Source organism: Carlito syrichta, unplaced genomic scaffold, assembly GCF_000164805.1.
Source record: "Carlito syrichta isolate Samal-C Ts95f unplaced genomic scaffold, Tarsius_syrichta-2.0.1 Scaffold308346, whole genome shotgun sequence".
NCBI lineage: Eukaryota > Metazoa > Chordata > Mammalia > Primates > Tarsiidae > Carlito > Carlito syrichta.
In genome coordinates, this window is record NW_007252442.1 from 161973 (window position 1) to 176598 (window position 14626).

The window sequence follows — 14626 nt, forward strand, 5'->3', positions numbered from 1 at the left end:
AAAAAAAAAAAAAAAAGAACAGACTGGGCTTGGTGGCTCAGCCTATAATCCCAGCACTTTGGGAGGCCGAGGCAAGTGGATTGCCTGAGCCTATGGGTTCACGACCAACCCAGGCAACTTGACAAGACCTCATTTCTACAACAAATAGAGAATTAGCTGGGTGTGGTAGCGTGCGCCTGTGATTCCAACTACTTGGAAGGCTGAGGCGGAAGGATCACCAGAGCCCAGCAGGTTGACACTGGAGTGGCTATGAGCGTGCCACTGCACTCCAGCCTGGGCGACAGAGTGAGACTCCAACTCAAAAAAAAAAAAGAAAGAAGAAGAAGAAACTGTGAGCAGTAACAATACTTTGTAAAAGAAGAGTAATGAGGGACACTGGTCTTAGCAGGTGTCAAGCACACTATAGAGCTGCATCATCAAAACAGCTCAGTGATAAGATGACCCCATGATAAACCAACCAGTGGAATCTCAAAGGGTGGTGGCTCAGAAACAGCCTGATACATGTGGGAGCTCCTTATATTATAAAGGTGGCATTTCCAATCAATGGGTGAAAGACAGCTTATTTAAAACATAACATTGAGAAAGTGTTGTCATTCAGAAGGATTCCCTACCTCCCACCATGCCACATCATTTCTGAATGTAGTAACCAAAGTTGTAAACATATTAGAAGGAAATTAGAGAATATTTTCATAAGATAAGGGTAGAGGAAGGTCTCCTGAGAGATGAAGCCCCAAAACCACAAAGAAACAATTAGACAGATTCAACCGCATCAAACTTTAGAGCACACATATATGTACAGTGAGGTCAACACAAACAAAGACACAAGCAAGAGACTGCAGAGAGATAGTTGCACAACATAAAACATGGGGAAGAGTCATGTCCCTAATACACAAAAGGGTCATACAAATCAGTAGGAAAAAGACAAACGCCACAATAAGAGGACGGGCAAAGGACCGACCAGGTGATTACAGAAGAAACACAAATAGCTGACAAACATAGAAGACATTGAGATTCTTTTTTTCTACTAGACTGGCAAAAACTCTTCAAGTTGAATAGCGTTCACTGAATTTTCAGAGGCAGCTATTTCCTTGTAAGTAGATTTCCTCTTGCTTGGCCACCACTTCTTGGAATCAATCATACATCCATAACCACTTGAGCCCACAAAGGTATGAGGATAAAAGTGGTCACTTCAGGGTTGCTAATGAAAAAAAATTGAAAACAAACCCCTACATCTACTGATAAGGGATGGTTAAATAATTTACATTTCACTCATTCAGGGAAATAAACAGACATTGAAAACAAAAGGTTGACCTAAACACACTAACCTGGAAAGATACGGTTGGTGAACTCTTCACTAAAAAGAGTCAAGTAGCAAACTGATTTGTTGGCATTGTCTAAGTGCCCCACGGACCAAGGGCTTCACACAGATTATGGAGCTCAACCCCTCAAAGACAACTTGTTGAGACAACTTAAACTCTTTTAGAGATGAAGAAACTGACTTAGCAAGAGCTGGCAACTTGGAAGTGGGGGAGCTGAGAGGCAGTAGCCTGGCTGGTTCTACTTCCTGCCCCTTGCCTGCCTGTCCCTCCCTAGAAACCCCTCCTCCTGAGTGCGAGGGGAGGCAGAGGTGGAGTGTGTTTCCTTCCAATTTTGTATGAGTCTTCAAAGAGGTGGAAGAATTTCACCCCTTTTCATGTTTTTAAATACCTCTCTCATATTAAATTCAGCACACAAAGATTTACATGAAAACTGGCTCAAACTTCATCCTGGTGGGATGGCAACTCCATGTCCTCCCTATACCTCCGCAGCTTCCATGGGGTTTCCTTCACCCTGGGGCTTCACTGACTCTGGTTTCCTGCCCCTTATGCATCTCTGCAGTTCCCAGGTCTCCCAAAACACCAGACACAAGCAGAGGGCAGCACACTTTACTGAAGAGGGGAGGGGGTACTTCGCAGAGCAGCAGATGACCCTCTATGGAAGTCTCTCGGCTGTGTCCACCGACCAGGAGTCAACACCAATCTCCAGCGAGGATTGTAGGCTCCACCCACTCTCTTCCTGACACACCAACCCTGGACCCCAGATTCCTCTTCATTGCTCATGTAGAGTCTCTGGGAGGAATGCCAAGGTCAGTTCTTACAGGAAGCATTTCTTTTCCCACGGAGGCTGGGACCCAGCAGTGACCATAAGTCTGGGTCAGTCACAAGTGGCATGGGGAAGTACTGGCCAAAGACCAATCTCCAGAGAAACCCTGGGGTGTCTGCCAAGCATTGCATGGTGAGCCTGGGCTATAGGAAAAGTCACCGGTGGAGCATCTAGCACAGTGGCCAGTGGGTGTGGGAGGCTGGGCTGGACTCAGGGATGCAGGAATGAAACTGGAGATCCACAGCTGGACCAGGAAAGCATCACCCAAATATTTCCCTGCCCCCTCCCCACCCTGCAGTGTCCAGTCCACCTGTGCCAGTCGACACAGGTGTCGGCTTTCTCAGCCCCTGGTCACAGGAACTGGTCTCAGGTTCCCACCCATGCTGACACCAACTCAGGGCAGGCAATGAGGAGTGGGTGTCCAGTGAAGGGACAGAGTCTGAACAGGCTCCGCTCAGCCTGAAGCAGCCCCAGCAGCTCTCAGTCTGGAGGCTCAGGGAGCTGGCCCCCGGGGTCTGATCACCTCAGGGCTGAGAGTGCTGGAGAGGGAATGAGAGATGACTCATATGCACTGGCACATCCATTGTGAATGCCATTTCTGTGTCAGACATTGAGTGTCTGTGGACATGTGTGAGCATGCACACATGCACCAGGACCCAACAGTTTGTGCTGATGTGATATGCATGCTTCAGTGCATATGTGTGGGGATGCCTGTGGTGTGAGCATGTGAATGTGTGAACAGGGTGGGCACAGGTGTGTGTGTGTGTGTGTGTGTGTGTTTGTGTGTGTGCGCGCCCATGCACATGCTGGCCATGTGAGTGCTGCCATGTTTGTGTGTATCTGTGGGCACATTTGGCCTCTGTGCTGGGTGCACACACAGTTCCAGTACCTCCCCCTCAGGCCCGCACAGTGATCTTGTTCATCTCAATTCTCACTGCATCACACCCCAAGTGCTCCCAAACCTTACCAGGCCTGAGCAGACCACCCCACACCCTTTCCCTGTACCCTTAAGAGCATGGCTGAGCACCCACCCTGCCTGCCAGCTCCCTTTTCTGCTTTCTCAGCACCTTTCCGCCAGACCCCCTTCCCAGCCCCCCACACCCAGGCTCAGACCCGGGTCTCAGGACTCAGAAGTGACTTTATTTCTCGGTAGAAGATGCCCTTACAGCTAAGCTGTTGGGCTGTGCCTGGTTTGGCTTCACTCCCTCTCCAGGACCTGGGGGTCCCAGCCCCCTACCCTCACCCCCAGGCTTCCTGCCTAGACAGCCTGGTTTCCTGGAGATATCCAGCTGCCCAGGACTTGGAGCTGGTGGAGAGACAAGGAGGCCTCACATCTGGGGAGGGGTAAGAGCCACACGCCATGTAGCTGGGCCAATGCTGCCCCCAGCCCTAGACAGGCCAGACTGGGAAGGGGGCAGTGACAGGCTCAGGGGAAAAGCTCAGAAGCCCGAGGGGGCGGAGGGAACCTCAGGGCCCTGCCCAGAGGAGGGCAGGTCCCAGGCTGAGCAAAAGCCCCCCAGCCAGGGCCCAGGGGCTCCGCCCCGCCCTGGCCACCCCATTGCACAAATCCTTCTCGCAGCAGTCCACGTCGACTTTTAAGATCCCAGAGTTAATAAACCCCATCAGATAGTCTGAGAAAAAGTGTCGCTTAACGAAGTCACAGGAAGAGGCACACATCTTGTTCACGGAATGATCCTTCCTGCCTGGGAAGAAAAAGTGGGGCCTGGGATGGGGGCTCCTTCTATGCCCTTTCTGCCTCGACCCCAAGCCCAAGCCCAGGCCCCGCTGGGTCAGTTCGGGATCCAGATCAGCAGAGCTGAGGCCCTCCACCCACCTACACTGTCCCCAACTATATGGAAAGGACCACCAGAAAGCCAGGGAGGGACAAGCATGTGCTTACTGCCACACGGCAGGGTAGTGTCCTGCCTGCAGACCCGTGCTCTCTCCGCAGACCAGAGGGGCTCAAGAGACACCTCTGACCTCTCCCAAGAGCCTGACTTTCAGCAGCCACAGTCCCACCCTCACCCCAGATCCCAACTTACTGCTGCTGGGGTCGGTGATTCGGACACTGGCGCACACGGTGTCTGACGGCAGGCACTGCTTCGGGGTGCAATGGCTGGAGTTGGTGGTCAGGGTGCAGTCCTGGCACCACAGGCCATGAGCTAGGCAGGGCATGGGCAGAAGGGTGACCAGAGGCACTAGGGGCCAGGTCAGCCAGCCTCCTGCATCCCCCGTTCCTCCTCACTGCTGCAGGCTCCCCTAGCAGAACCCTGCCCCTGGAGGCTCAGGTTCCCCACCCCACTGGAGTGAGCAGGCCAAACTGACCCCTGAAGACAACTTGTGACCACTCCTGGCAGTTTGGGGGAGGGCCGGATCCCAGACTCTGGGAGCTCCTGCGGCTCCTCCTTGGCCAGCACGCAAGTACACATGCCCACACCCACACCTGGCCACTGAATCTCACACCTACAGTGCAGCCTGCACACTCCTACCCCACCTCACACATCCCCCCAAGGTTCTGAGGGTTTCAAGTTATGAAGGACCAAACTGGATTTGAATGGAAGCCCGGTGAGGCTCTAAGAAGTGATGGAGCACCAGAAGCGCGGGCACTCAGGAGCATGGGGCATCCGTGCACGACGAGCTGCCCACGGGTGCCAGGCCAGGTAGGGTGAGCGCTAGGTGCCCTCAGGTGCTGGGAAAGACCTGCTGGAGCAGAGAGGGCGCGGGCTGGGCTGGCGTCGCAGGGGTCCAGGAGGGGGGGCGTGAGCTTTATGGGAAACGCCGTGGGAAACGTCGGAGGATAGCGGCTCCACATCCAGATTCTCTCCGGAGCGGCTGCCGCGGGCTCTCCCGGGGACCTGAACCAGCCCCGAGAGTCCCTCACTCACCCGGCGCGGAGCACAGCAGGATGGCCAGCAGCGCCAGGCTGAGGCCCTTCATGGCTGCAGGCAACATGCTCCTGGCGGGCCTAGGGGCGGCGCGGAGGCTTCGGGCAGGGGTCCTCAGGGGCGCAGGCCTGGCAAGGAGAAGCCTTGGTCTGGAAATCCAGCCTTCGGCCGAGCCCCAACAACCTTCTCCTTTTCTGGCTTCAGGACGCAACCTTCTCCCCAGAATCCAAGGCCCGGGGTCGGCCTCGAGCTCTCAAAGCCCCACCCCCAGCCCATCCCCCAGAGCGTCCACCATCACAGCATCCCCATGGGGAGAAAAGGTCTGCCCTCTCGGACGAGGTGACAGCCAGAAATGTCCCCACCCCGAGCCCGGCACCTGTCGGGGGGTGGAGTTGACCGGGATGGGAGGGCGTCTTCTCCTCCCTGGGGAGCTGTAGGTGCGTCCAGACAGGAATGGGCAGCAGGAGGAGGGAAGGGATGGTACCTGCCGATGGGGGAGGGGCGCGAGCCACGTTCCCACTCCCACCCCTGGGCTGGGGGGCTGGGAACCCCGCGCCGAGTCCCCTTCCCTGGTCTCCCTCGCGCGCCTCCGCGCTCACCGCGGGTCGGGGTGTGGAGCGCGGGGCTCGCGGTCGGGGGGCGCACTCACATCCCTGGGGTGTCCGCACTCCGGGCTCGGGCGGCGTGCGCGGCGCGGGGAGCGATGCCCTTCGGTCTCCCTGCGGACCGGAACCCGGGCGCAGCCTCGTCTTTCGGGGAACGCAGCCGCAGACGCGGACCCCGCGCGAGGGGCGGGGCGGAGCTGGGGCGGGGGCCGCGCGGGGGGCGGGGGCGGCAGGAGACGTGCAGGGCGGGGGGCGCCCGGAGCTCGCGGCCTCTCGGCAGGTCGCTGGCCAGGCCCTCCCGCGCCCCCTCGCACGCGCGTGCGCTCGCTCCCTCGGGTTTCCGCTCCCTACACCGCTGCGCCCCCCTCCACTCCTCTCCCACCTCCAAGTCCCGCTACCCAGGCGTGGGCAGGATCCCTTCCCCCTCTGCTTAGCTGAGATCCCCTTGGAATTTCTCGGAAGAACGTTTATTGCGAAAAGAGGCAAAATGCACAAAGACGCAGAGAGGGAGGGAGGTAACAGCCGCGGTGATGCGCGCAGGTCCCTATTCACAGACCGCTGGGATCAGACTTCCAGCCCGAGGGCCCCGCCCCCCACCCGCCCATCGCTCTGGTTTCCGATTGTTCCAGGCAGTTCTCCTCTGAGCATCCATGAAGACCCCAGTGAGAAAACCGCAGCCTCAGGGACTTCTGTGGCCAACCACACCGGCACCCTAAGGGCAAGACCCAAATCCTGGCCAGGCTCTGACCAGTTTCTCAGCCTCCTCTCTTGTCTTCCCGCCCTGCCCTACCAGCTTCCGAAGTGCTGTGCCTTCTCACTTGCAGTCCCCTGTGCCTGGCATCTGCCTGTGGTGGGCTCTGGGTTAGCCACAGTTAGTCCTTGGTCCTTTTCCTCCTGCCTGCTTTATTAGGCCAGAAAGTAGTCACTGCATGACCACCGTTGGCCTACCATTGCCCTGGGCCCTAGGAAAAGCGATGAGAAGATAGACGTGGTGTCTGCCCTTCTGACTCTTAGATTAGACAAATTGGTGATCACCAATACTGCATACCTTTGCAAGATCTAGTAATCATAGCTAACACTTATTGAGCACCGTCTGTTCCACATACTTCGTATATGTTACCTGGTTACAGTCTCAGCCCTACTGTGCAGATATTGTCACTTCCATCTCGCAGATGAGGCTATGCACAGAGATTGAGCTCCCAGCTCAGGGTCAGACAGTGACCAGGTGACACAGCCAAAGTGGGAACCCAAGCCACTTGGGCTCTGGGACCTGTACACCTCACCACTCCATTGTGAGCCTGCAGAGAAGTGGAGGCAAAGGAAGAGAAAACATAACAGGACCCCAGTTTTCATTAGGGTCAGGGGAAGCTTCTCTGAAGAGGTGACATTTTAGCTGAGACCTAAATGAGGAGTTGAGATTCATAAGGTGCAGAGGGCAAGAACTAGATCATGGCTCAAACACAATGCTTTTCAAAACATTGTAGAGCTCTCAAGAAAATAAAAGAAACTTCTGAGTCCATAAATAACCAAGTAAATCAAATAATGGCGTCCCAAAGCCTGTCTGCTGAGCAGGAGGTAGGTGTGGAAGCCAAAGTAGTCCTGGGCAGGGCCTGGACTAGTGCTGTGTCTGAAGTCCCAGGTCTTGGTGTGAGTACTCCCAGAAGCAGAGCCTAAGGCAAGGATTGGAGGGCAAGCCATTTATTGGGAGATGCAAGGAGCAACCCTGGGAAGTGGTCCAGAGAGGGAAAGGAGACCAGCAAAGGCATGGTACTGATCCAGTTGCACAGTAGGAGAACTGGAGCCTGACCCTACACAGAAGCTCTGGGAAATGGTGTAAAATATTAGCCTTGGAGTGATCTCGCCCAAGGGATGAGAGAACTAAGGTATTTTTACAGCAACTCCCGAGAGCCATTGATTGAATGCTGCTTTGGAGGGCTCATTCTCCAGTACTTTGTATTGCCACCCATACAAGGCAGGCAGAGTATTCCCCCCTCTGGCACAGAAATGCACGTACTGGTCATTAGAAATTATGCCAGAACACATACAGGAGGTTTAGGATTTGTGGAAGCATTTGGCACTCCTGCCCACAATGTGTGAGCAGGGATCAGATAAAAGGTTGAGCCCTCATAGGGAGACTGTGGGACTAGCAAGAAGAGGAGCCTTCCAAGGTGATATCAAGAAGATCAGGAAATCTACAGAAGAGGCAGAGAGAATCTTTCTTTTTTTACAGAAGATGATTTGTGAATTGGGGTAGTGTGACCTTGGGTAAACTGAAAGTACACACTCTGTCAAAAAGTAGGGGAAAGCTTTTATACCTTGCAGGATTGCTTAGCATACATATCCAGCAAGGGGTGGGAAATCTTATGAATATTAATGAGCATGGGCAAGCACATGTGTGATGAGTATATATGTAACATACAACACCTGTTCATTTTGGGATGTGGCTTAAACGTTAAAATGAGGTGGAATTCAGCTGTTTACATTCAGGACATCTTTTACAGCACATAAAAACCATCTGCTGGCCAAAACCATCTGTAGTGTTTTATCAGGAGAAAGTTACTGAAGTCAGTTTATTGTCCAATCAAAGCTGTAGCTATGGCTGGTAGAACAGGGCTGTGGTCAGTTAATCAGCATCTGATGGTCAAGGAGCTGCAATTGTTTCAATATTGTGTGTCTTAAGGCTAGTGCTTGTTTAGCTGCTAGAGAAAAAGAAAAAAAAAAACCTGTGGCAGCTAGAACACAGTTTATTCTTTAACCATAGGGTGTGTGTGACTTAACCCTTGCCTGGCATGGCCTTCGGTTCTATTTGTAATTCATATCTTATTGTCAAAAAGAATCCATTCTGTAAGTCTTATGATCTCTAGCTTAACAAAAGGAACCAGGGTGGTCCCAGGTCAGTAGTACTCCAGCATGCACAAGCAAAACCATAGCGAATTCTCTCTGGAGAAAAGCAATTCCCAACTTAGGGACTAGCGTTCCCACAGATTTAACTAAATCAAATATGAGTTCAAAATTTAAAAATCAGCAAATATCCAAAGAAAACTAGCCTCCAAAGTAAAACTCAGCAGAAACAATGATAGATTTTAATCACAACAAACTTTTTAAATTGAAGATATCAAATATAGAATGTAAAATTAACCTGTTGCATGTTTAAGATGTATTAAAATAAGGAAAAGGCACTATCAAACTGACCACCATACTTATCTGAAAAAAATAGGACCGCTAGAAATTAAAAGTTTTTTATTGAAATTAAAAGGTCAGGAGAAACCTTGGAAGAATTTTGATAAGTGAAAGAAGCCAATCACACACACACACACACAAAACCCACACATTATACACTTTTGTTTATGTGAAATGTCCAGAATAGTAATATCCAAAAGAGACAGAAGGCAGATGAGTGATTACCTGGTTCTAGGTAACAGGAGAAATGGGAAGTAACTGATAATAAACACTATTAATGAATGAAGTGCTCAAAATCACTAATTTAATAGTGATAAAATGTTCTAAAAATAGATAGTGATGATGGTTGTATAACTCTGTGAATATACTAAAAACCACTGAATTGTATACTTTAAAAGGGTATATTTTATGGCATGTGAATTATATATTAATAAAGTTATTGTAAAAAAACTTAGCAAATGGGTTAGGCAGCAAATTAGACACAACTGAAGAGGGAATTTGTAAACTAGATGATACATCTAAATAAATTTTCAAGAATGTAGGCCAAGGGATAAGGATGGAAAATAGATAAGGGATAAGATAAGAAAAGAGAAGTTAAAATCATAAATTATAGTGTGCAGAGAGCTAATGAAATCTGGTTGAAATCCCAAGTGAAAGAGAGTCGATCATTGAAGAGATTATGCCTGACAGATAGTATTTCAGAACTGATGAAAGGTAAGTATTCACAGAGAAGCACAACACATACTAAATATAATAAATAAAAAGAAAATGTATACCCAAATACAACATAGTGAAATTGCACATCACCAAAACCAAAAGATTTTTTAAATAGCCAAAAATAAAAGGAAGATCAGCTCTAAAAAACAGCAGTTAGACTGACAGCAGAATTTTAACAGCAACAATGAAAATCCAGAGAGTGAAATACTATCTTTAAAGTGTTCAAAGGAAAATATCACGAAGAATTATGTACACTATTTTCCAAAAATAAGTGCAAAACAAAATTTTCAAATAAGTAAAGGTTTAGAAAACAACATATTAGCAAGAAAATAAATAGGCCAATTTAAAAATGGACAAGGACCTGAATAGACATTTCTCAAAAAAAGACACACATATAGTGATCATATATTTGAAAAAAACTGCTCAACATTATAATCATCAGGGAAATACAAATTAAAAACCACAAAAAGATATAACCTCACACCTGTTAAAATGACTATTTTCAAAAAGATAAAATATGACAAGTGTTGGTGAGGGAAGTAGATCAAAGGGAACCCTTGCACACTGTTGGTGGGAATATAAATTAGTACAACCATCATGGAAATCAGTATGGAGGTTCCTGAAATAATTAAAAATAGCTACCATATGATCCAGCAATCTCACTTCTGGGTATATGAGGGGGATTCCCCAAAAAACCTGGAATTTATTTATAAAAAATTGTGTATTTATTCTTACATGTTTAAACTTCAGTCACCTTCCAAGTACACTCCATTTGATGCAATACACCTATCAAAATGCTTTTTCCACTGTTCAAAACATTTTCTGAACTCATTAATTTTGATGCCTTTTAGTGCTTCTGCCATTTTGTTTTCATCTTTTCCACACCGACAAAAATTTCTCTTTGAGGACTTTTTTCATCCTGCGAAACAAAAAAAAAGTCGCTCAGGGCAAGAGGGGGTGAATAGGGAGGGTGGGGTATGAGGGTCATCATGCTGGTTTTGGTCAAAAACTTCTGAACACTCAGCGAGCTGTGGGCTGGTGTGCTAGTGAGTCATCCATCATGAAATGGGCAAATGCATTGAAAAAATCTCCAAAAAAAATTCACTGAAACCAAATGCAGCCTCTCACAATGCTAGCTGGTACACTGATGCCGATGTATCACTTACCTGGAGGGGAAGCCTGTGCCTCAAGGGGCCCATCCTCCAAATAATAATTTTGGGGGTTTTTGGGTCCCCCCTTGTGTATCCAACGAAGTTGAAATCAGTACATCAAAAGAGATATCTGCACTCTCATGATCATTGCAGCATTGTTCACAATAGCCAAGATATGGAATCAACCTAAGTATCTATCAGTGGATAAGTAGGCAAAGAAAATATAAGATAGATATAGATACATAATGGAATACTATTTGACCTTTAAAAAGAAGGAAATTCTGTCATTTGTGATAGCATGGATGAACATGGAGGACATTATGCTAAGTGAAATAAACCAGACACAGAAAGACAAATACTGACTAATCTCACTTATATATACGTGGAATCTAAAAAAGTTGAAGGCTGGGCACAGTAGCTCATGCCTGTAATCCCAGCACTTTGGGAGGCCAAGGTGAAAGGATTGCCTGAACCCAGGACTTCAAGACCAGCCTGGGCAACTTGGTGAAACCTCATTTCTACAATAAATCAAAAAATTAGCTGGGTGTGGTGGTGCGTGCCTGCAATTCCAGCTACTCGGGAGACTGAGCTGTAAGGATGGTCTGAACCCAGCAGGTTGAGGCTGTGGTGGCCATGAGCATGCCACTGTACTCCAGCCTGGGCGACAGAGTGAGACTTCAACTCAAAAAAAAAAAAGGTGAACTCATAGAAGTAGAGAACAGAATGATAGTTACCACAGGCTGGGGGCAGGAGAGGGAGATGTTGACTAATGTATACAAAGTTTCAGTTAGACAAGAGGAATAGTTTTTGAACTCTATTGCACAGCATGGTACTATAGTTAATAAAAATGCAATGTATATTTCAAAACTGCAAAGAGAATAGATTTTATTATTTTTTAATTTAATTCTTTCTTTTAAAATTTTTGTGTATTTTTGAGAGAGGGTCTCACTCTGTCACCCAGGTTGGAGTGCAGTGGAGTGATCTCAGCTCACTCAAGTCTTGACCTCCTGGACTCAAGTGATCCTCCTGCCTTAGTCTTTCAAGTGGCTGGGACTACAGTCGTGTGCCTCCATGCCTGGCTAATTTTTTTGTTTTTTGTCGTGATGAAGTCTTGCTGTGTTGCCCAGGCTGGTTACAAACTCCTGGGCTCAAGCAATTCTCCCTTTTTGGCCTTCCAAAGTGTTGGCTGAGAATAGATTTTAAATGCTTGAACCACAAAAAAATGATAAGTATGTGAGGTGATGGATATGTCAATTAGCTTGATTTAATCATCCCATAATGTAAATATATCAAAATATCACATCGTACCCATAAATGTATACAAGTACTATCCATCAATTAAAATTATTTTAAAGTTTAGATAAATAAATGTTTTCAGATGAATAAAACTCAGAGAAATTGGGAGACTACCACTAACAACCTTCACTAAGAAAAGTTTTTTTTATATAACAAAAATGTAACTTTCTTTTTTTGTTTTTTTTATTTTAAAGATGTGGGGTACAATTCAGGGTTGGGTATACAAATGTTCATTATGCAGGTACCTCTCTCCCCAGGACACCTTCTAAAGAATGTACTTCAAGAAGAAAATGTATTACAGAAAGAAGCCTAGACTGCAAGAATAATGAGCAAAGAAATTCATTTATAAGAAGGTAAATCTAAATTAACACTGTCTTTTAAAATAATAAACAAGGCTGATGTGAAGTTTCAAATAACTGGAGCCCTGATCAGCAACAGCATGTAAGACGGAGGAGGAGGTGATCTAAATTGAAGGGCTCTGAGACCCTGGCATTGTTAGGGGCAGCTATGATAATGAGTTTTAGGCTGCATTAGATGCTGAGGATACAGGGTAAGATTTCAAGAGTAACTAATGGCGGGGCTCAGAGAAGAGCCTTTCATGTGAGGAGTTCAACATATACAAATGCTGGACTTGGTAAGACCTTTAGGCATTCAAGAAGTAGAAAGAAAGTCAGTCTGCTTGGCACACAGTGAGCTAAGAAAGACCAGAGGGAGATAGGTAAGAAAAGAGGGTAAATATCAGACCCTGAGTGGCTTTGAAATCATATTATCATATTATCGATTATGGACAATGTCCTAAGAACTTGAGTGTATGAGTGGAAAATCTTTGGACTTCAAATAGCAAAATACTCATGCAGGTTAATGATTAATTTTATGTTTCACCTTGGCTGGACCACGGTGCCCAGGTATTTGTGCAAACATTTTTCTGAGTGCTTCTGTGAGGGGATTTTGGAAGAGATTAACATTTAAATGGGTGGACTTTCAGTAAAACAGACTGCCCTTCATAATGTTGGTGTGGGCTTTATCCAGTCACTTGAAGGCCTGGATAGAATGACCTCTATTCTATCCAGGAGCAAGAGAGAATTCTGCAGCAGTTGGACTTTGAACTTGACCTATGCTTCAAGCTCTTCCCTGAGCTTTGACCTGTCAACCCCCTGCGAGTTTTAGACTTGCCTGCCTCCATAATCATGAAACTAATTACTTAAAATAAATTTCTATGTATTTACACATCCTGTTGACTCTGTTCTCTGAATAATATCAGGAACGGCTTACACAAGAGGTGAGTGCTTGCTGGTAAGTCAGTAAGTCCAGGTTCCGGGCCCTCTTTCCTCCAATTCTCTTGCCTTCTCCTCATCATCCAAGAATGACTGACCAAGGAGAAAAGCTGGAAATAGCTTTGAGGTACATAATCAAAGATGTCTGCAGAAATGGGAAGCACAAAGGGTCAAAGCAAGGAATGGACATTATTGTTTCACATTTCCGAAGATCCTCTGATTGCTGAGAATGGGCTGGAAGTTTCTAGAACAGAACAGAGATGCCAGTGAGGAAGACATGGCTTGGACCAGGGTAATGGCCATGGAAATGGCGTATGTGGGTGGGCTCACAAGCCTTGGTGGTATCTCTATCTAGGACATCTGCCTCCCAACCCTAGGCTAGGGATGCAGCTGAGTCTACCGTACAAGACTGGAAAGAGCAGCCAACTTGAGAGGTGCACAAAGTACTGTGTTAAGTCAGAGATGGCTGGGAGGCATCCAGATCTCAAGTACACCTGGGACTCAGAAGAGAAGCTTGGGCTGGAGACAAAGATGTGGGCACATGGGCACTTCTAACACAAAGAGTGAAGACGTGATTATCTAAGGAAGAAGTAGAGGGAAGGGGTCCCCAGGTTCACTCCCTGAAGCATTGGCCTTGGGATATAGCCCTGAGCAGCAGAAGGCTTGGGCTACTCTAGCCTAGAGCATAGCACAAACTGGGTCCTGAAATAGGCGTTTAGCATTCATCACAGCAGTGAGTGCCTGCCCAGGGTGCCACTTGGCCCCAGCAGCTTTGAGTCCAAGGAGTTGTCTGTCAGGCTGGGGTGCTGTCTGTCATCCACATAGATTGGCTGGAATCCCAGCAAGGGTTTACACAAGGGGTCCCTTTCCATCTTGGATCCCCCTGATCCTGCCAAGCCACCTCCTTCCCCTTTAGTCCAATCATTTCCAGGTGTCCTAGAGCTGCCCCTTCCCAGGCCATGCCTACAGGCCTTCTCCATCAAAGCCCCAGCATTCTTCCTGCTTCCGAGACATTCCCCCACCACCCTACCCTTTCCCTTCCCTCCCATCCATGAGTCCCCAGATTAGGGTGTGTGGTGAGCAAGTATACAATCCTTCCATGTGGATCTTCTGTCTCACCAGGAAATAGTTGGCTCCTCATAGGATGGCATCTGTGGACATCCAGCGCAGGTCCAGACACATAGCCCCTAACTGAATTAACACCCTGACCGTACCATGCCCACCTGCCACCTTCCTTCCCACACTTCCTATATCCAGAGTCAAGGCAATCAAAGGAAGACTTCAGAAGAATTTCACCAGGACAAGCCACAGACTCAGACCTTCCCCCACATTCACCACTTACTCCCAACACCCATGCTTTCCTCATTCTTGGCCTT

General features: G+C 48.0%; 1 protein-coding gene across 3 annotated transcripts; it reads right to left on the minus strand.

Annotated features, from left to right (window-relative positions):
* Positions 1–3262: 3262 nt before the first annotated feature.
* LY6H (lymphocyte antigen 6 family member H) lies at positions 3263–6192 on the minus strand. Of its 3 annotated transcripts, none has more exons than XM_021716220.1 (5): positions 6031–6192; positions 5677–5746; positions 5028–5155; positions 4185–4304; positions 3263–3845 (listed from the first exon to the last, which is right to left on the minus strand). In XM_021716220.1, coding segments are annotated over exons 2-5 (486 nt in total). In that variant the 5' UTR covers positions 5679–5746; positions 6031–6192; the 3' UTR covers positions 3263–3609. The 3 variants fall into 3 exon arrangements, with proteins under 3 accessions (XP_021571895.1, XP_008063629.1, XP_008063630.1); XM_008065438.1 differs by lacking the exon at positions 6031–6192 and adding an exon at positions 5404–5511 and having other exon boundaries at positions 5677–5774; XM_008065439.1 differs by lacking the exon at positions 6031–6192 and having other exon boundaries at positions 5677–5822.
* Positions 6193–14626: the final 8434 nt, after the last annotated feature.